General features: G+C 41.1%; 1 protein-coding gene across 1 annotated transcript in view; it reads left to right on the top strand.

Annotated features, from left to right (window-relative positions):
- The window catches only part of COPS3 (COP9 signalosome subunit 3), a 62,474-nt gene that overhangs the window by 31,277 nt on the left and 3,764 nt on the right, over positions 1-27,433 (top strand). The window contains exons 10-11 of the mRNA XM_053695141.1: positions 17,379-17,492; positions 17,663-17,743. Coding sequence (XP_053551116.1) covers positions 17,379-17,492; positions 17,663-17,743 — 195 coding nt within the window. The remainder of the gene's footprint in view (positions 1-17,378; positions 17,493-17,662; positions 17,744-27,433) is intronic.

Here is a 27,433-nt window from a genome sequence, read left to right as displayed (position 1 = left end):
TGTCACCAGGAAAATCTATCATAAGATTTGGCGCAGATATCTTGGTTGGTGTGAATCCAAGGGTTACTCATGGAGTAAGATTAGGATTCCTAGAATTTTGTCCTTTCTCCAAGAAGGATTGGAGAAGGGATTATCAGCTAGCTCCTTAAAGGGACAAATATCTGCTTTGTCTATTCTTTTACAAACGTCTGTCAGATGTCCCAGACGTTCAAGCGTTTAGTCAGGCCTTGGTCAGTATCAAGCCTGTATTTAAACCTGTTGCTCCACCATAGAGCCTAAATTTGGTTCTTAATGTTCTTCAAGGGGTTCCGTTTGAACCTATGCATTCCATAGATATTAAGCTTCTATCTTGGAAAGTTTTGTTTTTAGTAGCTATCTCTTCGGCTCGAAGAGTTTCTTAGTTATCTGCTTTACAGTGTGACTCACCTTACCTAGTTTTCCATGCAGATAAGGTGGTTTTGCGTATCAAACCTGGGTTTCTTCCTAAGGTTGTTTCTAATAGGAATATCAATCAGGAGATTGTTGTTCCTTCTCTGTGTCCTAATCCTTCATCAAAGAAGGAACGTCTGTTGCACAATCTTGATGTGGTTCGTGCTTTAAAGTTCTACTTACAAGCAACTAAAGATTTCCGTCAAACATCTTCATTGTTTGTTGTTTATTCTGGTAAACGGAGAGGTCAAAAGGCTACGGCTACCTCTTTCCTTTTGGCTGAAAAGCATCATCCGTTTGGCTTATGAGACTGCTGGCCAGCAGCCTCCTGAAAGAATTACTGCTCATTCTACTAGAGCAGTGGCTTCCACATGGGCTTTTAAAAATGAGGCTTCTGTTGAACAGATTTGTAAGGCGGCGACTTGGTCTTCGCTTCATACTTTTTCCAAATTTTCTAAATTTTCCAAATTCGATACTTTTGCTTCCTCGGAAGCTATTTTTGGGAGAGAGGTTTTACAAGCAGTGGTGCCTTCCGTTTAGGGTACCTGTCTTGTCCCTCCCTTCATCTGTGTCCTAAAGCTTTGGTATTGGCATCCCACAAGTATGGATGAATCCGTGGACTCAATACATCTTACAAGAGAAAACAGAATTTATGCTTGCCTGATAAATTTCTTTCTTTTGTGATGTATCGAGTCCACGGCCCGCCCTGTCTTAGACGGGTAGTATATTTTTAATTAAAAAACTTCAGTCACCACTGCACCCTATAGTTTCTCCTTTTTCTTCCTAGCCTTCGGTCGAATGACTGGGGAGGGCGGAGCTAAGGGAGGAGCTATATAGAAAGCTCTGCTGTGGGTGCTCTCTTTGCCACTTCCTGTAGGGATGGAGAATATCCCACAAGTATGGATGAATCCGTGGACTCGATACATAACAAGAGAGAGAAATTTATCGGGTAAACATAAATTCTGTTTTTTTTTTCCAGAGAAAAGTAATATCGGATCTAATAGAATTGGCCAAAAAAGTTGAAAATACACCTTTAAAACCTCAACAGTGTAATTTTAAGTTTTAAGGAACGTAAAGCTTTACAAGAATTACAAAAATATCAATGAGTTGTAACTGAAGCCGATAAGGGCGGCAAAATAGTTATATTGGATAGATGTAAATATGTACAAAAAGTAATGAGACAACTGAAATATGAAACACATGACTAACCTTTAACCCCACTGTTAAATACAAACAAGAAGTGGATTCCATATTCAATGGATGTAATCAGTGAGGGTCTACTAGATCAAGCTACTCCTTGATTTTATAAAAGTTGATCATCCCAAAATATCAGTATTCATTATACCCAAAATACATAAAGACATACACAATCCACCAGGTCGCCCCATCGTGTCCACAACTGGAACCCTGGGAGAAAATTTGCACCAATGGTTGGATTTTTACCTGCAGCCTATAGTGTCTATCAGTCCAGGTTATATCAGAGATTCTTGGAATTTTAAAGAAAAAATATCACAAATTGGCAATCACACTATAAATGAGCTGCTATAGATTTGGTGTCACTTTATACAAGCATACCTCATAGAGAAGGATTGGAAGCTTTATATCGGGTATTAACTCACGATCCGGTCTAATAAACTGTGCTGCAAATGAAGAGGGGACATAGTCTCACTCACTTCCACACGATGCAGCTCACAGGTTCTTGCGGCCCGCCCCCCCCCCCCCCACAGGGAATACTTCCGCTACCCCTACATCACACCTGCTTTGCTCTCAGGTGGCTTCTCCTCCAGCCAATGATAGAATGAACACCTGCTCCAATTGCACACAACAGCCGGAAATGTCAAATATGCTGGAACGAGTAGATTAGAAGAAAAAGATGAGATCTGACTTTTCCGTAAAAACAATCAGGCTGTGACTACGGATGCATTTCCGAAACGCATAAGCCTGTCAGTGCTGCACCCGTTACACTATTTCAGGATCTGCTGTGTTCCCCGTGTTTTCCATTTTAATAATGTGGATCTAATAAAGGATTGTTTTTACGGAAAAGTTGGATCTCATCTTTTTCTTCTAATTTAGTTCCATTACACACAAACATTATATTTAAATGAATGTGGGTTTTCTTTTTAAACCGAGTCCACAGCTGCATTCATTACTTTTGGGAATTCAGAACCTGGCCACCAGGAGGAGGCAAAGACACCCCAACCAAAAGGCTTCAAATACCTCCCCCACTCCCCTTATCCCCCCCCCCCCAGTCATTCATTGCCTTTTGTCTCAGGAGGTTGGCAGAGAAGTGTCAGAAGTTTGAGAGAGTCTCTTATGGAGGGTAGTACTCTTCGAAATGGGACTGGAGTTTTAAGTAATCCGGTCAGCCTCTCAGTAAGATCATAGATGAAGGTTAGAGTCCGGAGACTCATATTAACAACTCCATGCCAAATCAGCGTTTACTAGTTTCGCTGCCTGCCTTTATTCGCTCAAGTCCATGTCAGAAGCGAGGCTACTGTCTGTCACACTTGAAGGGCCGTGTTCCTGTTCCACAGCGTAGATTCCGGTAAGATTGTTTCATTTTACTTCATTATGTGAACATGATGTAAACGAGAAGGTAGGGTCCCAATGGGACTCCTTTTATCTTAAAAATAGGAATCATGGGTTAATATCTCCTGAGGGGGGTTATTAAACAGGGGGGACATCATGTTTGTTACGTGGTTCTATGTGCTGATGTGTAGTAATACTTTTGGCTCGTGGCTTTTCGGAACATTACGGCCTTATTTATCTGTGCGAATTTTTGATTTGCGCACGTTTTTATGACTTGCACGTTTTTTTTTTTTTTAGACACGGATGTCTCCGATGTGGAGAATACGTCTTGTGATGATTATGAAATGGCCCGTGTTATCCATGCCCATCAGTTATGTTCCGATTGCCGTTTCAGATTACTCTCTTCTCCCGATTCAGGGTCCTCAGAGTGCGTTGAGCCATCCGCCCCCGAGGATTCTAGGTCCTGTGAGGCGCGTGTCCCAGAACTTTCCTTTGCTACTCAGGCAGGTGTCCCTATGGCCTCTACTCTTTCTCCGTAAGGTGGCTTGTTTCCTCCAGAGGTTACTGCACAGTTCCGCATAGCCATATCTATGGCTCTGGCTCATTTGTATCTCCCAAGTGAAATATTTTTAAGATACTGTCCGTGTTCTGTCAACCAGGGCACGTTGGACGTGGGTTCGCCCAATTCAGTTCGGCCTCCTGGGGAAGTGGGGGCCTCTGAGGCTTCAGAGGCCCCAACCTTGGGACCGGAGTTGTTTGTCGATCCGGCAAGGGATAATTTTGCCTTCCGTTATAGGTTGGCACGTCTTCGTGTCCTACTAAGGCATGTTTTGGCGTTGCTAGAGGATTCCAGTCCTAGTGGGCCGAGGGATTCGAGGCCTTGGATAGGCGTTTGGGGATGAAGCTAATCTCCTTGACGCCTCTGTGTTTCTTTTTCTTATGTATCGGTTCCAGTTCTGTGCTTGGGTGAAGGGGGCCTTTGATCGGCTGGTCTGGTTGGCGTACCCTTTTTTCTTGGGTGTTCACCCGCGGATGCTGCCTTGCATTTATTTTAGATCCAGATAGGATGTTTTTGATTTGTTTTGTATAAGTTCACGTCTGTTATAACTTTCGTTTGGGAACATTAAGTCTCTGGAACCGATACTTGAGATTTTGTGGTCGCATGGGCACTTCCTCGGAAGTTGCGCACTTTGTTTAAGACCGAGGTTATGTTTTCTAGTTATATTATCAAACCTTTGGGTCGATTTTTCTTGGACCTTAGACAGATGCTGGAGCGTTCTTGTACCAGGCAGGTACTGGTCAGGCGCTGTCTACTGTTTCTTGGGTTCATGTCACCCTTGTGGTGCTGATTAGCCTGTCGGCTTTAAAAAAAAAAAAAAAGTTTAAGGCCTAGTGTTATGGACCCCGGGCTCGGATACTACAACGACGTATGGGGCCTGGGGCATAGATCTAACGCTTCTGGTAGGTAAGTTGTGAACTCCGATATAAGTTTTTTTTTTTTTTTTTTTTTTTTTTTTTTTTTTTTTTTTTCTGTCAATACTGCTTGGGATGCGTGACCGACTTTTTCAGACGTCATCGTGGTTCCTAGGATCCCTGGGGACTCAGAACCATAAGTTTCCATTCCTTTGGAGATGTGTTTTGACTTCTGGAGATCTAGTTTCTGGATAGTGGATGACTTGCGTCTTAACTTGCAGTATCTCCGGATGTCGACTCCTGTAGCTTAGTCGCATTCCTTTGGCGGTGGCGATGTTTCCTTCCCTCCCGTCTTGGTTTGGGTAATTTGTTCTGGAAGAGTGGGCATGTCCTTTTTTTTTTTTTTTTTTTTTTTTTTTTTTTAATCAGTTTTTCGTTTGCTTTAGTACGTGGAGTGCAGGGGTCACCCTGCTGTTCTAGCAGGAGCTGCGAGGCTCCCGTCGTTATTACATTTCAAGGATGTTGGGAGACCGATCCTGCAAGGATCTCTGGAGACTGTCGTCTTCTCAAGAAAAGAACTGCCCTTGTCATACCATTGTCTTTAGACTCTCGGGTGCTATCCGTCGATCTTATTGCAGATCTAGCTCTTTGGACTTGAAGGTAGGAGGTATGGGGTCAGTTATAGTCTCTTCGCCTGTCTGGGGTCAGGAAGCTGACCATTTTATCTCTTCCAGTGTGTGGGTCAGGTCTTTAGGCCTGTCTTTATGGATTGCCTTGTGGTCCAAGGGTACTTGGCCCTTTCCTAAACCAGTCTGGAGTTTTTTTGTTCAGACTCTTGGGTTTGTGGAGGTTGCTAGGTACTTTACATCTAAGGACTTTAGATGGCAGAAGGCTCTGTCTGGGTGCGCTCCTAACCATAGGAGGCAGTTATGGGTTCCTCAGGGGCTTTAGATCTTCGGATTGGCTCCGTTTTTTGAGGACTCTGGTTTAGGACCCCGTTTCTTGCCTGGAATGGGTTTGGATGGTTCTGCTTAACCCTTAGGGGTTGGTTCTCCCGCGTGTCCCTTTTGGTGGGGTCAGGGGTTTTCTGACTCTTATGTGAGTTTAATATTGACCTGAGGCTTCAGTTTGAGGTTTTCTGACGGTCCCTACTTGTCTGCTGGGACATCTGATGCTTCCTGGTAGGCTTTAGTTGCTATTCCAACTGGGCTGACAATTTTGGCCGAAGAGTTTGGCCTCTTGTAGGGTGGTTTCTGTTGATTAATCTTCTTCGCACCTAGGGTGGGGAAGGGGTTCTTATGTGTTCTCCTTGGTTTGGAGGTACCTCAGTATCTGTAAAGGGCCGTGTGTCCTTATTTTTCTTGCCTCGTAGGGTTTCTTCCCTCTCTTGCATTCTCAGAATCACGGAATTGAATTCTGGTATCGGAATGCTGTGGGTCAAAGTGCTTTCTTCCCTTGAGGAGGGTTCCTTATGGAAGGATGCAGTGTTGGGGTCCTTGGACCCAAGCATGAGGTTCCTGTCATGGTTCAGGGTAGAATGCCAATTTTTTTAGTAGCGGTCAGAGTTCTACTCTGGGGTTTTGATTCCTCGTAGATTCATCCTTTTTTTTTCCCGAAGAGAAGGTCTGAGACTCTTCTCTTCGGTCATTCACTAGCCTTTGGTCTGGGACAGTTATCCTGGAAGGAAAGCTGGGGATCAGTCTGCTTTTGGCAGTATGAACCGTTTACTTTTATTGAATCCATCCTTCCTCTTTTGAGGGGGAACTCTTAGTGCTCATCTCTCTACCGGTGGTAGCTGCTGCTGGGATGGATTGCTCCTTGGATTACGGAATTTTCTGGTCGGGAGCTGTTGAGATTTTATTGGCACTTCTCAGTGGGATGACTCCCACGATGGCTTAGGACGGCTTTGCTGCCCGTTGATCGGTCATCGCGCGTTTTGCTCACAGGTGGCTCTGTCCTCTTGGAGAGCTCTTTTTAAGCTGCTGGGATGGTTTTTCTGTCGCTGCTTGTCTATGATTAGCCTGACGGGTTTGCCTTGTCTAGGTTGCAAGGGGGAACTTGTGGTTTTGTAGAACACCATAGTTGGTATGGTGCTGTGTCAGGGATATGAGGATCATCCTAATGTTTTCTCCTGACTATGGACTCATCTTCTGGTCCTTGTCCTCCTAGGGAGTTTGTTTCCCTGGACAGTGGTTCTGTGGCAACCACGGGTTGCTCTGTTTGATTTGGTCTTTTGGATATCTCATGGGGTCCTCTATTCTCCCTCTCGGGGTAGATAGAGGTTTTTGACCAGTCTTAAGTCCGTTAGAGCGTTTAAAGATTAGGGGGTGACAGTTATATAATTACAGGTATTGTCTAAATATAACTTTATTTGTATGCTGAATAAATAAATTCTTATAATATTATTTGAGAGCAATACCTGTTGTGGAGTCTTAATTTAAACAGAACCAAACAACTAGTTAAACTAGTTGTAAAAGAGAATACAATATAGTATATAGAAATAAGCTCCACACATACACTCTGTGTCTAATATAGTGAAATACATAGGAAAATATCAGTTAAAAAGTTCCATCACATTCATTCATTCTATCTTTTATTGCATCGACTAGGAACAAACATGCATACAATAGCTAGAGCAAGGTAAATTAAAAACGCTTAAACCTGGTAATTGGTAGATATCAAAGTACTGATATAAATATCTGCTATATTGTCTGACAGCCAACAGTCCCAATGTTTAACCAAAATAGACTAAGCCCTTACAATCCGAGGGTTGTATTACATTTAACAGTAAGACTAAGACTGAAGGCTGAGAGATTAGTAGTTTAAGTATTTCTATATCAACAGGTCATTATCTAAATCAAGGCAAGCGGTTAAAAATGAACAACAAGGAGAGACAAAGCTACTCCTGTCGGACACCTAAGGGGTCCGACAGGAGTAGCTTTGTCTCTCCTTTGTTGTTCATTTTTAACCACCTGCCTTTGTTTATATAATGACCTTATCTCTTCTATAACCCCCTGGGAGTGTAATTTCTATTACTGACTGTGTTAACACAGCTTGGCCTTGAGGCCAAAAACTTTTAGAATAGGTGGGGAATACCACAGGCTAAATAAACTAATTCAAATGCCAATATAAGGTTAATGGAAATACTTGTAAACAATTTAATACACTCCAGCAGGTGAACTGGTTCATTGGGAACATATTAAAGGGGAGAACATTTTTGAGTAAACTTTCCCTTTAATAAAATCCTTAGGTATAAAGGAACCACACACCTGCACATCCACACCTCTCTGAGCGTTTGGTCACACGAAACACGTAAGAGGACTTTTGTTGCTCTATGTGGAGTTTGGTAATGTTCTACCTGCACTGACCAGAGGGCATGTAATTTGAAACAACTTTCCAATTTACTTTAACACCAATTTTGCTTTGTTCTCTTGGTATTCTTAGTCAAAAGCTAAACCTAGGAGGTTCATATGCTAATTTCTTAGATCTCTAATCTGAAAGCATTTTGACAGTTTTTCACCACTTAGAGGGCATTAGTTCATGTGTTTCACATAGGCTAAAATGCAAGTCTGTCAAATTAACTTAAATAAGGGGGCAGTCTGCAGAGGCTTAGATACAAGGTAATTAGAAGTAAAACGTGTATTATAACTGTTTGTTATGCAAAACTGGGGAATGGGTAATAAAGGGATTTCTTTCATGTAATTAGCAAGAGTCCATGAGCTAGTGACGTATGGGATATACATTCCTACCAGGAGGGGCAAAGTTTCCCAAACCTCAAAATGCCTATAAATACACCCCTCACCACACCCACAATTCAGTTTTACAAACTTTGCCTCCGATGGAGGTGGTGAAGTAAGTTTGTGCTAGATTCTACGTTGATATGCGCTCCGCAGCAAGTTGGAGCCCGGTTTTCCTCTCGGCGTGCAGTGAATGTCAGAGGGATGTGAGGAGAGTATTGCCTATTTGAATGCAGTGATCTCCTTCTATGGGGTGTATTTCATAGGTTCTCTGTTATCGGTCGTAGAGATTCATCTCTTACCTCCCTTTTCAGATCGACGATATACTCTTATATATGCCATTACCTCTGCTGATTCTCGTTTCAGTACTGGTTTGGCTATCTGCTATATGTAGATGAGTGTCCTGGGGTAAGTAAATCTTATTTTCTGTGACACTCCTAGCTATGGTTGGGCACTTTGTTTATAAAGTTCTAAATATATGTATTCAAACATTTATTTGCCTTGACTCAGAATGTTCAACTTTCCTTATTTTCAGACAGTCAGTTTCATATTTGGGATAATGCATTTTAATTTAACATTTTTCTTACCTTAAAATTTGACTTTTTCCCTGTGGGCTGTTAGGCTCGCGGGGGCTGAAAATGCTTCATTTTATTGCGTCATTCTTGGCGCGGACTTTTTTGGCGCAAAAATTCTATTTCCGTTTCCGGCGTCATACGTGTCGCCGGAAGTTGCGTCATTTTTTGACGTTATTTTGCACCGAAAATGTCGGCGTTCCGGATGTGGCGTCATTTTTGGCTCCAAAAAGCATTTAGGCGCCAAATAATGTGGGCGTCTTATTTGGCGCGAAAAAATATGGGCGTCACTTTTGTCTCCACATTATTTAAGTCTAATTTTTTATTGCTTCTGGTTGCTAGAAGCTTGTTCTTTGGCATTTTTTCCCATTCCTGAAACTGTCATTTAAGGAATTTGATCAATTTTGCTTTATATATATGTTGTTTTTTCTCTTACATATTGCAAGATGTCTCACGTTGCATCTGAGTCAGAAGATACTACAGGAAAATCGCTGTCTAGTGCTGAATCTACCAAAGCTAAGTGTATCTGCTGTAAACTTTTGGTAGCTATTCCTCCAGCTGTTGTTTGTATTGATTGTCATGACAAACTTGTTAAAGCAGATATTTCCTTTAGTAAAGTACCATTGCCTGTTGCAGTTCCTTCAACATCTAAGGTGCAGAATGTTCCTGATAATATAAGAGATTTTGTTTCTGAATCCATAAAGAAGGCTATGTCTGTTATTTCTCCTTCTAGTAAACGTAAAAAATCTTTTAAAACTTCTCTCCCTACAGATGAATTTTTAAATGAACATCATCATTCTGATTCTGATGATTCCTCTGGTTCAGAGGATTCTGTCTCAGAGGTTGATGCTGATAAATCTTCATATTTATTTAAAATGGAATTTATTCGTTCTTTACTTAAAGAAGTACTAATTGCTTTAGAAATAGAGGATTCTGGTCCTCTTGATACTAATTCTAAACGTTTAGATAAGGTATTTAAAGCTCCTGTGGTTATTCCAGAAGTTTTTCCTGTTCCTAATGCTATTTCTGCAGTAATTTCCAAAGAATGGGATAATTTGGGTAATTCATTTACTCCTTCTAAACATTTTAAGCAATTATATCCTGTGCCGTCTGACAGATTAGAATTTTGGGACAAGATCCCTAAAGTTGATGGGGCTATTTCTACCCTTGCTAAACGTACTACTATTAATACGTCAGATGGTACTTCGTTTAAGGATCCTCTAGATAGGAAAATTGAATCCTTTCTAAGAAAAGCTTATCTGTGTTCAGGTAATCTTCTTAGACCTGCTATATCTTTGGCTGATGTTGCTGCAGCTTCAACTTTTTGGTTGGAAACTTTAGCGCAACAAGTAACACATCGTGATTCTCATGATATTATTATTCTTCTACAGCATGCTAATAATTTTATCTGTGATGCCATTTTTGATGATATCAGAGTTGATGTCAGGTTTATGTCTCTAGCTATTTTAGCTAGAAGAGCTTTATGGCTTAAAACTTGGAATGCTGATATGGCTTCTAAATCAACTTTACTTTCCATTTCTTTCCAGGGTAACAAATTATTTGGTTCTCAGTTGGATTCCATTATTTCAACTGTTACTGGTGGGAAAGGAACTTTTTTACCACAGGATAAAAAATCTAAGGGTAAAAACAGGGCTAATAATCGTTTTCGTTCCTTTCGTTTCAACAAAGAACAAAAGCCTGATCCTTCATCCTCAGGAGCAGTTTCAGTTTGGAGACCATCTCCAGTCTGGAATAAATCCAAGCCAGCTAGAAAGGCAAAGCCTGCTTCTAAGTCCACATGAAGGTGCGGCCCTCATTCCAGCTCAGCTGGTAGGGGGCAGGTTACGTTTTTTCAAGGAAATTTGGATAAATTCTGTTCACAATCTTTGGATTCAGAGCATTGTTTCAGAAGGGTACAGAATTGGTTTCAAGTTGAGACCTCCTGCAAAGAGATTTTTTCTTTCCCGTGTCCCAGTAAATCCAGTAAAAGCTCAAGCATTTCTGAAATGTGTTTCAGATCTAGAGTTGACTGGAGTAATTATGCCAGTTCCAGTTCCGGAACAGGGGATGGGGTTTTATTCAAATCTCTTCATTGTACCAAAAAAGGAGAATTCTTTCAGACCAGTTCTGGATCTAAAAATATTGAATCGTTATGTAAGGATACCAACGTTCAAGATGGTAACTGTAAGGACTATCTTACCTTTTGTTCAGCAAGGGAATTATATGTCCACAATAGATTTACAGGATGCATATCTGCATATTCCGATTCATCCAGATCATTATCAGTTCCTGAGATTCTCGTTTCTGGACAAGCATTACCAGTTTGTGGCTCTGCCGTTTGGCCTAGCTACAGCTCCAAGAATTTTTACAAAGGTTCTCGGTGCCCTGCTGTCTGTAATCAGAGAACGGGGTATTGTGGTATTTCCTTATTTGGACGATATCTTGGTACTTGCTCAGTCTTTACATTTAGCAGAATCTCATACGAATCGACTTGTGTTGTTTCTTCAAGATCATGGTTGGAGGATCAATTTACCAAAAAGTTCTTTGATTCCTCAGACAAGGGTAACCTTTCTGGGTTTCCAGATGGATTCAGTGTCCATGACTCTGTCTTTAACAGACAAGAGACGTCTAAAGTTGATTACAGCTTGTCGAAACCTTCAGTCACAATCATTCCCTTCGGTAGCCTTATGCATGGAAATTCTAGGTCTTATGACTGCTGCATCGGACGCGATCCCCTTTGCTCGTTTTCACATGCGACCTCTTCAGCTCTGTATGCTGAAGCAATGGTGCAAGGATTACACGAAGATATCTCAATTAATATCTTTAAAACCGATTGTTCGACACTCTCTAACATGGTGGACAGATCACCATCGTTTAATTCAGGGGGCTTCTTTTGTGCTTCCGACCTGGACTGTAATTTCAACAGATGCAAGTCTCACAGGTTGGGGAGCTGTGTGGGGATCTCTGACGGCACAAGGAGTTTGGGAATCTCAGGAGGTGAGATTACCGATCAATATTTTGGAACTCCGTGCAATTTTCAGAGCTCTTCAGTTTTGGCCTCTTCTGAAGAGAGAATCGTTCATTTGTTTTCAGACAGACAATGTCACAACTGTGGCATACATCAATCATCAAGGAGGGACTCACAGTCCTCTGGCTATGAAAGAAGTATCTCGAATTTTGGTTTGGGCGGAATCCAGCTCCTGTCTAATCTCTGCGGTTCATATCCCAGGTATAGACAATTGGGAAGCGGATTATCTCAGTCGCCAAACGTTGCATCCGGGCGAATGGTCTCTTCACCCAGAGGTATTTCTTCAGATTGTTCAAATGTGGGAACTTCCAGAAATAGATCTGATGGCGTCCCATCTAAACAAGAAACTTCCCAGGTATCTGTCCAGATCCCGGGATCCTCAGGCGGAGGCAGTGGATGCATTATCACTTCCTTGGAAGTATCATCCTGCCTATATCTTTCCGCCTCTAGTTCTTCTTCCAAGAGTAATCTCCAAGATTCTGAAGGAATGCTCGTTTGTTCTGCTGGTAGCTCCGGCATGGCCTCACAGGTTTTGGTATGCGGATCTTGTCCGGATGGCCTCTTGCCAACCGTGGACTCTTCCGTTAAGACCAGACCTTCTGTCACAAGGTCCTTTTTTCCATCAGGATCTGAAATCCTTAAATTTAAAGGTATGGAGATTGAACGCTTGATTCTTGGTCAAAGAGGTTTCTCTGACTCTGTGATTAATACTATGTTACAGGCTCGTAAATCTGTATCTCGAGAGATATATTATAGAGTCTGGAAGACTTATATTTCTTGGTGTCTTTCTCATCATTTTTCCTGGCATTCTTTTAGAATACCGAGAATTTTACAGTTCCTTCAGGATGGTTTAGATAAGGGTTTGTCCGCAAGTTCTTTGAAAGGACAAATCTCTGCTCTTTCTGTTCTTTTTCACAGAAAGATTGCTATTCTTCCTGATATTCATTGTTTTGTACAAGCTTTGGTTCGTATAAAACCTGTCATTAAGTCAATTTCTCCTCCTTGGAGTTTGAATTTGGTTCTGGGAGCTCTTCAAGCTCCTCCGTTTGAACCTATGCATTCATTGGACATTAAATTACTTTCTTGGAAAGTTTTGTTCCTTTTGGCCATCTCTTCTGCCAGAAGTTTTTCTGAATTATCTGCTCTTTCTTGTGAGTCTCCTTTTCTGATTTTTCATCAGGATAAGGCGGTGTTGCGAACTTCTTTTGAATTTTTACCTAAAGTTGTGAATTCCAACAACATTAGTAGAGAAATTGTGGTTCCTTCATTATGTCCTAATCCTAAGAATTCTAAGGAGAAATCGTTGCATTCTTTGGATGTTGTTAGAGCTTTGAAATATTATGTTGAAGCTACTAAGTCTTTCCGAAAGACTTCTAGTCTATTTGTTATTTTTTCCGGTGCTAGAAAAGGCCAGAAAGCTTCTGCCATTTCTTTGGCATCTTGGTTGAAATCTTTAATTCATCTTGCCTATGTTGAGTCGGGTAAAACTCCGCCTCAGAGGATTACAGCTCATTCTACTAGGTCAGTTTCTACTTCCTGGGCGTTTAGGAATGAAGCTTCGGTTGATCAGATTTGCAAAGCAGCAACTTGGTCCTCTTTGCATACTTTTACTAAATTCTACCATTTTGATGTATTTTCTTCTTCTGAAGCAGTTTTTGGTAGAAAAGTACTTCAGGCAGCGGTTTCAGTTTGAATCTTCTGCTTATGTTTTTCGTTAAACTTTATTTTGGGTGTGGATTATTTTCAGCAGGAATTGGCTGTCTTTATTTTATCCCTCCCTCTCTAGTGACTCTTGTGTGGAAAGATCCACATCTTGGGTAGTCATTATCCCATACGTCACTAGCTCATGGACTCTTGCTAATTACATGAATGAAAACATAATTTATGTAAGAACTTACCTGATAAATTCATTTCTTTCATATTAGCAAGAGTCCATGAGGCCCGCCCTTTTTTTGTGGTGGTTATGATTTTGTATAAAGCACAATTATTCCAATTCCTTATTTTATATGCTTTTGCACTTTTTTATCACCCCACTTCTTGGCTATTCGTTAAACTGAATTGTGGGTGTGGTGAGGGGTGTATTTATAGGCATTTTGAGGTTTGGGAAACTTTGCCCCTCCTGGTAGGATTGTATATCCCATACGTCACTAGCTCATGGACTCTTGCTAATATGAAAGAAATGAATTTATCAGGTAAGTTCTTACATAAATTATGTTTTTCTATCTTTTTAAACAACAAAAATTCTGGTGTTGACTGTCCCTTTAATCTGCACATACTCTGGATTGCTGTTTTCTTTCTCTTTACATTGGTATAATTGTGCTAGGACTTGACCTAAACCCCATATTTCTATATGCATGTTACCTTGCATGACGATCCTAATAGTCGCACCATTGCTGTATTTAAAGGGATATGAAACCCAGAAAAAAGCTTTTGTGATTTAGACAGAGAATACCATTTTCAAAAAGTTTACCTTTTACTTCTATGATCAAATTTGATTTTTTTCTAATGATATTCTGTGTTGTAGAGTACCTAGGTAGTAGCACTATGGCAGGAAATAATGCTGCCCTGTAGTGCTCTTGCAAATGGATAACAAAACTGCTGCCGTATAGTGCTCCAGAAATGGGCCGGCTCCTAAGCATAAGTCCCTGCTTTTCAACAAGATGCCAAGAGAACAAAGAAAATTTGATAATCGAAGTAAAATAGAAAGTTGTTTAAAATCACATGCTCTTTCTGGTTTCATATCCCTTTAAAGGGACATTGTACATTAGGTTTTTCTTTGTATGAATGTTTTGTAGATGATCCATTTATATAGCCCATCTGGGGGTGTTTTTTCAGACCCAAAGTTTTAGATGTCTACAGACTCTAGCTTGCTCCTGCTGGTGTAATGGGCCTTTTCGTATGCAGGGGTCTGCTATTCCTGCTTTCTTAGCCCATTTTAGTGGGTGTCCTAGCCTAACCTCAACAGTGCTAAACTGGGAGCTTCTAACTACGTTTTTAAAAGGTTTTATACTGGATTTTTATATCGGTATCTGTGCATATTATTCTTTATAGTAGTGCCTAATACATGCAGTTATATGAAAATTGGTGTATAATGTCCCTTTGCGAAAATTTGGCTTATCTCACGCTGTTTTTTTAATACAGAGCTGGATAAATACCATGAGCAAAAAATATTTAAAAATAAATAAATGTTCGTTGGTTGCTAAACCGTTTATGTCCAGCTCCTTGGTATTTTTGCTGGCCCCTAACTTTGATATAAACTTGTCATCACCTGCACTAATGCATTCGGTACTTAGGCACAGGTTCAGATTCACTGAGCACAAATGTAAAACATTTAAAAGTTGTGAGTGTGTACAACAAATTAAAATGTAACTTTTTTTTTTTTTTTTTATTGAATTTGGCTTACACTCCTATTTTATAGTAACGTAGTAGATGAAATTGATGATGATTGAAAAAAGACCGAAGTCCAAGTTCAACCTATACAAAATACTTCCAGTTCCAGTTAAACTTGAATAACCTCACTAAAAGGTGACCTATTTAATACAAGCAATCATATCCATGAATTTTGTTTCTAGACAGAAATGTATCAAAACCATTTTTAAATGTATCTATGGTATTGGCATTCACTACTTCCTTTGGTAATGAGTTCCACAATTTTATTGCTCTTACAGTGAAAAAACATTTCCGTTGCAGGAGATTAAATCTCCTTTCCTCCAACCTTAAATTGTGACCTCTTGTCACAAACAATTTTCTTGGAATAAACAGAGCTTCTGCCATCTCTTTATATGGGCCTTGAATATATTTATATAAAGTAATCATGTCACCTCTCAAGCGCCTTTTTTCTAAAGAAAACAGACCCAGTTTGGCTAGCCTCTCCTCATAGCTTAAATTCTCCATTCCCTTTATTAGCTTTGTGGCCCTTCTCTGAATTTTTTCTAGTTCTGCAATATCTTTTTTTGCGATCGGTCCCCAGAACTGCACTCCATACTCAAGGTGAGGTCTTACCAGGGCTTTATATAGTGACAGAATCCCTTGAATCAATGCCTCTCTTAATACATGCTAGTATCTTATTAGCCTTTGAAGACGCTGCCCTGCATTGTGCACCCATCTTTAGCTGGTTATCTATTACTACTCCCAAATCCCTTTCCTCCTCTGTTTGGTAAGTCTTGTCCCATTTAAATAATTTCCTGCTTATTTTTACTTCCAAAATGTAGAACCTTGCATTTTCCCGTATTAAATCTCATTTTCCATTTACCTGCAAATACTTCTAATTTTTGCAGATCCCTTTGTAACGAAAGTTCATCCTGCTCTGACCTAATGACCTTACTTAACTTAGTATCATCTGCAAAAATAGATGTCGCTATTTAATCCTTGCTCCAAGTCATTTATAAAAATATTAAAAAGAACAAGGCCCAGTACTGATCCCTGGGGGACTCTACTGATTACCTTATACAAAATGTTAATGTTTAATGCTATATTAGAATAAGAGCAATTTCTAACTTGTGCTGTTTTGAAGATCACGTGATTCATAAATTGTACTCTGTAATCCAAGGTTATTCATTTCCGTTCCCTAGGAAACGCTGACGGGACAATCTTTAAACTGCTTTGACAAGATGCTTTCACCCAAAGTAATCCTGGAAATCTGTGATTTTAGGTAGTCATTAGGGCTGTTATTAAAGTGTGAAACACTAGGACTGACCATTGAAACAAATAAAGGGGACTTTCATTCATTCAGAACGCTATTTTGCTGAGAGGTTACGTTTCCCCCTCCTTATCAAAAAGTGTGTGGGAAATCCGGCGCCACAGGGAGATGGGCCGGATTTCCCGCATGTCTATTGGCTAAGAGGTGAAGTCATCACCTCTCTAACAAAACCACGTTCTGCAGTGGGCTGCCTGAGCAGCTCAGTGCGGCAACGCTTGGCACAAATAAAGGAGCTTTCAGCATGAAGGATTTTTTTACTTCATGAATGAAAGCCCTTTTTATTTTTTTCACTGGTCAATCCTAGCGTTTCACAAACTCTAGGATTGACTTTTTCTTTAAAGAACTTGAGTGTTGGCCAACTGATTTATATTCAGTGTGAAAAGCCTGTTTAAGTCTTTATTGAGGATTTTGCATAATCTATGGAAAGGCTTTTCTTTCTTTTCAAAAAAACTTTAGAACCCCCTTCCTCCATGGATTGGGAAGTTAAAACTTTGATAATAGGGTTAATTTGTCTACATCAGAAGAACGTTCCAATGTAAACAAATTGAAATCCCGCGATCATGCGCAATTGCGATATTTCAATGATGGGATCGGGTCGGGGGCGTCCTTATGACGATAGGCACACCCTTCAGACCGCAATCTAATTCTGGAAGTGCCATTGGCTTTAGGACAGCCAAACGGCTAGGACGTTCTATTCCGTGCTAAAGCCGGCACAGTTAGGACGGAACAGAACGCCATAACGGCGTTTAAAAGGTGAAACAAGTGATGTTTGGTGTATTGCTGTGAAAATAGGCTAAGCTGGTTCAGTTGTATGATGGCTTTGAGAATAGGTCATATTGACCAGCCAACCATAATTCATTTTACATGATCTAAACCTGGGATTTCTGTCTCTCTAAAACTTTGAAGTGGTTGTTTGTTGTTGAGATTTATTTTTGTGTGTGCTTATGCGCTCTCTCTTTGGTATCATTCAGATTGAAGACGGGGAGATCTTTGCAAGTATTAATCAGAAGGATGGCATGGTGTGTTTTCATGATAATCCAGAGAAATATAACAATCCTGCTATGCTTCACAACATTGATCAAGAGGTAAAGAATTTGCATTTTGAATATGCCGTAACTGCTATACCCACATTCAATTTACTCTACATCTGTAAATATAATTTGCCTGTTTGGGAAAAAAAAAAAATCACAGATACTGTGTATAATATCACTGACATACGGAAAAGGATGTTTTACTAAGGTTTTTCCCTTTCCAGATGTTACGATGTATAGATCTTGATGACCGATTAAAAGCTATGGATCAAGAGATAACTGTGAACCCTCAGTTTGTTCAGAAGGTACAGTATTTGGCTGCTGTTTTTACCATTTGGTTTATCTATACAATGTAATTAAAGGGACAGTCTTGTCAAAATTAAACTTTCATGATTCGGATAGGGCATGCAATTTTTAACAATTTTCCAAAATACTTTTATCGTCAAATTTGCTTTGTTCTCTTGGTATTCTTTGTTGAAAGCTAAACCTAGTTAGACTTGTATGCTAATTTCTAAGCCCTTGTAGGCAGCTGTAGTAAATCTAGAATGCTGCTTGTCCTAAATTCACAAAAAAAATGTGCTGTTCGCAATGTAAGATGTAAATGTGCAATAAAATACATTTTACAGCTGTTATGGGTTTCAACATACAAACCTTATTCATCAATACAATGTAAGGAAAAAATTGTTCTTTCATGATTTAGATAACGTGTACAATTTAAAAAAAAAAACTTTCCAATTTACTTTTACTCTTGGTATCCCTTGTTGGAAAGCAAGCAGGCAGGCTCAGGAGTGTGCACAGTTTTGGATCACTATATGGCAGCAAGAATGCTGCAAAAAAAAGTTTAAAAACTGCTGGCATATAGTTTTCCCCACACGTGCACGCAACCTTCCTAGGTATTTTCAACAAAGGATAACAAATTTAATTTTAAATTCTCTTTAAAACTATGTGCTCTATATGAGTCATGGAAGAAACATTCCCCCTTTAATTCTTTTACCAAACCAACAATTATTGAGGTTTTTAATTTGATATAATTAATGGGACAGTTAAGTCAAAATTAAACTTTCATGATTGACATAGGACCTGCATTTTTAAACAACTTTCCAATTTACTTTTATGATAAAATTTGCTTTGTTCTCTTGGTATTCTTTGTTGAGAGCTAAACCTAGGTAGGCTCAAATGCTAATTTCTAAGCTCTTGAAAGACCCCTCTTATCTCAGTGCTTTTTGACAGTTGTTTACAGTTAGATGGTGCTAGTTCATCTGTGCCATATAGATAACATTTTGCTCACTCCCGTGGAGTTATCTAGGAGCAATCACTGATTGGGTAAAATGCAAGTCTGTCAAAAGAAGGGGGCAGTCCACAAAGTCTTAGATACAAGGTAATCACAGAGGTAAAAAGTATATTAATCCCTTTATTACTTATTCCCCAGTTTTGCATAATCAACAGTTATATTATCTCTTTAAAATAAAAAATTCTGGAGTAGATTGTCCCTTTAAGGGATGTATTTGAAGTCTATGGCGAGGCATTTAAAATTCCATTAGAAGCAGTTTGGCAATATGCTTATTTTGCACAAATAATTTTTAAAAAAAAGTTATAATATTTTATGCATTTACGGTGTGTCTGTACATGACCTGCAGTGTATACATTAGTATGCAACCTGCACAGACATTCACCACTTGCCCCCCGGTCTGCTGAACATTTCAAATTCACTTTTATCTCCTTTTTAATCCCTTAGTGACCAGACCATTTTTCAATTTTCTTACTGTTGAGAACCAGGGCTGTTTTTACATTTCTGTGGTGTCTGTGGTTAGCGTAATTTTCCTCTACTCATTTACTGTACCCACACATTCTATACCGGTTTTCTCTCAATTACATGGACTTTCTAAAGATACCATTATTTTTATCATATCTTATATGATTTACTATAAAAAAAAATTAATTGGGTTTCTCACTGAAATTTATTTACAAACAGCTTGTGCAATTATGGCACAAATGGTTGTAAATGCTTCTCTAGGATTCCCTTTGTTCAGAAATAGTAGACATATATGACTTTGGCATTCCTTTTTGGTAATTAGACCGCTAAATGCTGCGTGTGACGTCAACGCCCGAATCATGAAGCCCTGGCAATGTCTCTCACTATTCAGGCCAGATCGCCGGGGTGTGGAGCCCCCTGATTGCCCTGAGCCATCATCAGAAAAGCCTCTTGGCAACAAACAATAGCAGTATCTGATGTCCCTCCTCAAGACCCCCTTACTTGCATAAATAATTATCCTCACGTGCACACTTTGTTATATGATAGAATAAGATTTAGGACACTGATGGAGGGGGGTAGGGGGTTGGAGCAAGCTTCACCTGGGAACACTAAAGTATAAGTATTTTGCAGATTTTTGGAAATTTTATTAAAATACTTGTAAGCTTTTTTTTTTCACACTCAAAATGTTTTATGGCACTTTAATTGATTTCTTCAAATGAAGATGCGCTGTAACTTACTTTTTAATCTAGCCGTGCCATTCTAATACCCTGTAGTACAGCTGCCCACTTCAAAACGTTTCCGTTCGGCACTCTAGCCATACGGTACTCAAACTATTTTTTATGGCTAGTGTGCCGATTGGAGAAAGTCAAAACAGTTAGCTCCCACCAAAAAAACAAAGCAAAATACTTTTGAAATAGACCGCCATAGCACGGGGCATTAGAATGGCACGACTAGACTAAATAAGTTGCAGCGCATCTTTATTAGAAGTAATCAATTAAAGTTCCTCTAGAACACTGGTTTTCAAACCTGTCCTCAGGCCTCCTAACACGCCACATTTCTTTCTGACACGGTGAGTCCACGGATCTAATTACTATTGGGAATATCACTCCTGCCCAGCAGGAGGCGGCAAAGAGCACCACAGCAAAGCTGGTAAATATCATCTCCCTTCCCTCCAACCCCAGTCATTCTCTTTGCCTACGTTAGAGCAAGGAAGTGGTAAAGTTAGGTATTGGAAAGAAGATTCTTCAAGCAAGATTTTATTATTTTTCAAGCAGTGAAAGATTGTTCTGCTTTGTCCTAGGGTGTAGCCGTAGTCCATATCAGTCTCTTCAGTAGAGCAGTGGTGGCTTTCATGCAATGGGAGCTTGTGGGGTACAATTATCACTGCCCCTCCCATGTATTTAATGCTGCCCTATTCATGCAAGCCTGAGTAAGATTACTCAGTCTTTGTTTTTAGCCACAGGTCCATGTGAGGAAGCTGACCTTCTCAAACCTAGTGAGCTGCACTGCTGCCTGGCAGAAGTCTAAAGGTAAGTGCTAACTTTATTTTTTTCTGGGACACATTGCAGAAAATAAAGGATTGCACTTTACAATAAATTGTGGGACAAGAGGATTCACATATTACTTGGGGGATCATTTTATTATGGGCAGCAATAGCAGGCACTGGGGGCGAGGAGATATGGCTCAGAGGTGGAAATTCTTTTAGCCGATCGGGAGGTTAACGTTATAACGCCCACGATGGGCGGGGTTAGCTGAGGCGGCATTTTCTTTTGCGCGCCTTTTTCTCCCTTCACTTCCTGTGTTACGGAGCGGAGCTATAGCTGCGTCACAGACACTAGCTGAATAACGGTTACCAGTCTTCACTTTCAGAAAGAATAGCAGTTGAGTCCGGATTTTCTAGCAGGATAATCACACCGTTTTCAGTCAGGTAGGTAAGCACCTCAGCAAAGCCAAGCTGAGGTGTAGAGGTTGTCCGGAGTGGTTTTTGTGCTACTTTATATTTTTACTGCAGAAAAATAAAGCAGTTTTATTTTAAAATTTAAAGGAACAGTAACATATTTTTCTAAATAAAATATCTGTTTATCCTGTTTATTAGTGAATAAAGGTGGACGAAGAGGCCCTGCAAGATGTTACATGTTCTTTATGTTTTAACGCTAATGTGGAACCACCAATCCCTTTCTGTTCCTCATGTATTGAGAGAACTTTACATTACAGGGAGACTTTTCTCCAACATAGGTGTGTCCGGTCCACGGCGTCATCCTTACTTGTAGGGATATTCTCTTCCCCAACAGGAAATGGCAAAGAGCCCAGCAAAGCTGGTCACATGATCCCTCCTAGGCTCCGCCTACCCCAGTCATTCTCTTTGCCGTTGTACAGGCAACATCTCCACGGAGATGGCTTAGAGTTTTTTAGTGTTTAACTGTAGTTTTTATTATTCAATCAAGAGTTTGTTATTTTAAAATAGTGCTGGTATGTACTATTTACTCTGAAACAGAAAAGAGATGAAGATTTCTGTTTGTATGAGGAAAATGATTTTAGCAACCGTTACTAAAATCCATGGCTGTTCCACACAGGACTGTTGAGAGGAATTAACTTCAGTTGGGGGAACAGTGAGCAGTCTTTTGCTGCTTGAGGTATGACACATTCTAACAAGACGATGTAATGCTGGAAGCTGTCATTTTCCCTATGGGATCCGGTAAGCCATTTTTATTCAGACAGTAAATAAGGGCTTCACAAGGGTTTATTAAGACTGTAGACATTTTCTGGGCTAAATCGATCATATTTACACATATTTAGCCTTGAGGAATCATTTAATCTGGGTATTTTTTGTAAAATAATATCGGCAGGCACTGTTTTAGACACTTTATTCTATAGGGGCTTTCCCTAATCATAGTCAGAGCCTCATTTTCGCGCCGGTATGGCGCACTTGTTTTTGAGAACAGCATGGCATGCAGCTGCATGTGTGTGGAGCTCTGATACATAGAAAAGTCTTTCTGAAGGCATCATTTGGTATCGTATTCCCCTTTGGGCTTGGTTGGGTCTCAGCAAAGCAGATTCCAGGGACTGTAAAGGGGTTAAATATAAAAACGGCTCCGGTTCCGTTATTTTAAGGGTTAAAGCTTCCAAATTTGGTGTGCAATACTTTTAAGGCTTTAAGACACTGTGGTGAAATTTTGGTGAATTTTGAACAATTCCTTCATACTTTTTCGCAATTGCAGTAATAAAGTGTGTTCAGTTTAAAATTTAAAGTGACAGTAACGGTTTTATTTTAAAACTTTTTTTGTGCTTTGTTATCAAGTTTATGCCTGTTTAACATGTCTGAACTACCAGATAGATTGTGTTCTGACTGTGGGGAAGCCAAGGTTCCTTCTCATTTAAATAGATGTGATTTATGTCATAAAAAATTTAGTAAAAATGATGCCCAAGATGATTCCTCAAGTGAGGGGAGTAAGCATGGTACTGCATCATCCCCTCCTTCGTCTACACCAGTCTTGCCCATACAGGAGGCCCCTAGTACATCTAGCGCGCCAATACTCCTTACTATGCAACAATTAACGGCTGTAATGGATAATTCTATCAAAAACATTTTAGCCAATATGCCCACTTATCAGCGAAAGCGCGACTGCTCTGTTTTAGAAAATACTGAAGAGCATGAGGACGCTGATGATATTGTTTCTGAAGGGCCCCTACACCAGTCTGAGGGGGCCAGGGAGGTTTTGTCTGAGGGAGAAATTTCAGATTCAGGAAAAATTTCTCAACAAGCTGAACCTGATGTGATTACTTTTAAATTTAAGTTGGAACATCTCCGCGCTCTACTTAAGGAGGTGTTATCCAATTTGGATGATTGTGATTATCTGGTCATTCCAGAAACACTATGTAAAATGGACAAGTTCCTAGAGGCCCCGGGGCCCCCCGAAGCTTTTCCTATATCCAAGCGGGTGGCGTACATTGTTAATAAAGAATGGGACAGGCCCGGTATACCTTTCGTACCTCCCCCCATATTTAAAAAATTGTTTCCTATAGTCGACCCCAGAAAGGACTTATGGCAGACAGTCCCCAAGGTCGAGGGGGCGGTTTCTACTCTAAACAAGCGCGCCACTATACCCATAGAAGATAGTTGTGCTTTCCAAGATCCTATGGATAAAAAATTAGAAGGTTTGCTAAAAAAGATATTTGTTCAGCAAGGTTACCTTCTACAACCAATTGCATGCATTGTCGCTGTCACTACAGCCGCGTGTTTCTGGTTCGATGAGCTAGAAAAGGCGATTATTAGTAATTCTTCTTCTTATGAGGAGATTATGGACAGAATTCGTGCTCTTAAATTGGCTAATTCTTTCACCCTAGACGCCACCTTGCAATTGGCTAGGTTAGCGGCGAAAAATTCTGGGTTTGCTATTGTGGCGCGCAGAGCGCTTTGCTTAAAATCTTGGTCAGCGGATGCGTCTTCCAAGAACAAATTGCTTGACATTCCTTTCAAGGGGAAAACACTGTTTGGCCCTGACTTGAAAGAGATTATCTCTGATATCACTGGGGGCAAGGGCCACGCCCTTCCTCAGGATAGGTCTTTCAAGGCCAAAAATAAACCTAATTTTCGTCCCTTTCGCAGAAACGGACCAGCCCCAAGTGCTACGTCCTCTAAGCAGGAGGGTAATACTTCTCAAGCCAATCCAGCCTGGAGACCTATGCAAGGCTGGAACAAAGGAAAGCAGGCCAAGAAACCTGCCACTGCTCCCAAGACAGCATGAGATGCGGGCCCCCGATCCGGGACCGGATTTGGTGGGGGGCAGACTCTCTCTCTTCGCTCAGGCTTGGGCAAGAGATGTTCTGGATCCTTGGGCGCTAGAAATAGTCTCCCAAGGTTATCTTCTGGAAGTGATTCATCCTGTTCCATTAAGAGAACGAGGGATGGGGTTCTACTCCAATCTGTTCGTAGTTCCCAAAAAAGTGGGAACGTTCAGACCAATCTTAGATCTCAAGATCCTAAACAAGTTTCTCAAGGTTCCATCGTCCAAAATGGAAACCATTCGAACAATCCTTCCATCCAGGAAGGTCAATTCTTGACCACGGTGGATTTAAAGGATGCGTATCTACATATTCCTGTCCACAAGGAACATCATCGGTTCCTAAGGTTCGCATTCCTGGACAAGCATTACCAGTTCGTGGCGCTTCCTTTCGGATTAGCCACTGCTCCAAGGATTTTCTCAAAGGTACTAGGGTCCCTTCTGGCGGTGCTAAGACCAAGGGGCATTGCTGTAGTACCTTGCTTGGACGACATTCTGATTCAAGTGTCGTCCCTTCCTCAAGCAAAGGCTCACACGGACATAGTCCTGGCCTTTCTCAGATCTCACGGATGGAAAGTGAACGTGGAAAAGAGTTCTCTATCTCCGTCGACAAGAGTTCCCTTCTTGGGAACAATAATAGACTCCTTAGAAATGAGGATTTTTCTGACAGAGACCAGAAAAACAAAACTTCTAAACTCTTGTCGGATACTTCATTCCGTTCCTCTTCCTTCCATAGCGCAGTGCATGGAAGTGATAGGTTTGATGGTAGCGGCAATGGACATAGTTCCTTTTGCGCGCATTCATCTAAGACCATTACAACTGTGTATGCTCAGTCAGTGGAATGGGGACTATACAGACTTGTCTCCGAAGATACAAGTAAATCAGAGGACCAGAGACTCACTCCGTTGGTGGCTGTCCCTGGACAACCTGTCACAAGGGGTGACCTCCCGCAGACCAGAGTGGGTCATTGTCACGACCGACGCCAGTCTGATGGGCTGGGGCGCGGTCTGGGGATCCCTGAAAGCTCAGGGTCTTTGGTCTCGGGAAGAATCTCTTCTACCGATAAATATTCTGGAACTGAGAGCGATATTCAATGCTCTCAAGGCTTGGCCTCAGCTAGCGAGGGCCAAGTTCATACGGTTTCAATCAGACAACATGACGACTGTTGCGTACATCAACCATCAGGGGGGAACAAGGAGTTCCCTGGTGATGGAAGAAGTGACCAGAATCATTCAATGGGCGGAGACTCGCTCCTGCCACCTGTCTGCAATCCACATCCCAGGAGTGGAAAATTGGGAAGCGGATTTTCTGAGTCGTCAGACATTGCATCCGGGGGAGTGGGAACTCCATCCGGAAATCTTTGCCCAAATCACTCAACTGTGGGGCATTCCAGACATGGATCTGATGGCCTCTCGTCAGAACTTCAAGGTTCCTTGCTACGGGTCCAGATCCAGGGATCCCAAGGCGACTCTAGTAGATGCACTAGTAGCACCTTGGACCTTCAAACTAGCCTATGTATTCCCGCCGTTTCCTCTCATCCCCAGGCTGGTAGCCAGGATCAATCAGGAGAGGGCGTCGGTGATCTTGATAGCTCCTGCGTGGCCACGCAGGACTTGGTATGCAGATCTGGTGAATATGTCATCGGCTCCACCATGGAAGCTACCTTTGAGACGAGACCTTCTTGTTCAAGGTCCGTTCGAACATCCGAATCTGGTCCCACTCCAGCTGACTGCTTGGAGATTGAACGCTTGATCTTATCAAAGCGAGGGTTCTCAGATTCTGTTATTGATACTCTTGTTCAGGCCAGAAAGCCTGTAACTAGAAAAATTTACCACAAAATTTGGAAAAAATATATCTGTTGGTGTGAATCTAAAGGATTCCCTTGGGACAAGGTTAAGATTCCTAAGAGTCTATCCTTCCTTCGAGAAGGATTGGAAAAAGGATTATCTGCAAGTTCCTTGATGGGACAGATTTCTGCCTTGTCTGTGTTACTTCACAAAAAGCTGGCAGCTGTGCCAGATGTTCAAGCCTTTGTTCAGGCTCTGGTTAGAATCAAGCCTGTTTACAAACCTTTGACTCCTCCTTGGAGTCTCAACTTAGTTCTTTCAGTTCTTCAGGGGGTTCCGTTTGAACCCTTACATTCCGTTGATATTAAGTTATTATCTTGGAAAGTTTTGTTTTTGGTTGCAATTTCTTCTGCTAGAAGAGTTTCAGAATTATCTGCTCTGCAGTGTTCTCCTCCTTATCTGGTGTTCCATGCAGATACGGTGGTTTTACGTACTAACCTGGTTTTCTTCCAAAAGTTGTTTCTAACAAAAACATTAACCAGGAGATAGTCGTGCCTTCTCTGTGTCCGAAACCAGTTTCGAAGAAGGAACGTTTGTTGCACAATTTGGATGTTGTTCGCGCTCTAAAATTCTATTTAGATGCTACAAAGGATTTTAGACAAACATCTTCCTTGTTTGTTTATTCTGGTAAAAGGAGAGGTCAAAAAGCAACTTCTACCTCTCTCTCTTTTTGGATTAAAAGCATCATCAGATTGGCTTACGAGACTGCCGGACGGCAGCCTCCTGAAAGGATCACAGCTCCTTCCACTAGGGCTGTGGCTTCCACATGGGCCTTCAAGAACGAGGCTTCTGTTGATCAGATATGTAGGGCAGCGACTTGGTCTTCACTGCACACTTTTACCAAATTTTACAAGTTTGATACTTTTGCTTCTTCTGAGGCTATTTTTGGGAGAAAGGTTTTGCAAGCCGTGGTGCCTTCCTTTTAGGTGACCTGATTTGCTCCCTCCCTTCATCCGTGTCCTAAAGCTTTGGTATTGGTTCCCACAAGTAAGGATGACGCCGTGGACCGGACACACCTATGTTGGAGAAAACAGAATTTATGTTTACCTGATAAATTACTTTCTCCAACGGTGTGTCCGGTCCACGGCCCGCCCTGGTTTTTTAATCAGGTCTGATAATTTATTTTCTTTAACTACAGTCACCACGGTATCATATGGTTTCTCCTATGCAAATATTCCTCCTTAACGTCGGTCGAATGACTGGGGTAGGCGGAGCCTAGGAGGGATCATGTGACCAGCTTTGCTGGGCTCTTTGCCATTTCCTGTTGGGGAAGAGAATATCCCTACAAGTAAGGATGACGCCGTGGACCGGACACACCGTTGGAGAAAGCAATTTATCAGGTAAACATAAATTCTGTTTTTTTTCCTGAACCAACATTGTCTAAGGCGGATGCCAATTCTTTTATTACGGATGCCTCCCTACAGGTTATTAAACTAGGAGCAAAAATTTCTGGTTTTGCCGTATTGGCTTGCAGAGCCTTATGGTTGAAATCCTGGTCTGCGGATGTGTCATCTAAATCCTATGCTTTTGGCGATCCCTTACAAGGGAAAGACCTTGTTTGGGCCGGGTCTGGCTGAGATCATTTCCGACATTACAGGAGGAAAAGGTCATTTT

Source organism: Bombina bombina, chromosome 11 (assembly GCF_027579735.1).
Source record: "Bombina bombina isolate aBomBom1 chromosome 11, aBomBom1.pri, whole genome shotgun sequence".
NCBI classification, from domain to species: domain Eukaryota; kingdom Metazoa; phylum Chordata; class Amphibia; order Anura; family Bombinatoridae; genus Bombina; species Bombina bombina.
The sequence above is the reverse complement of the archived record's forward strand: the minus strand, read 5'-3'. Positions and strand labels throughout refer to the sequence as shown.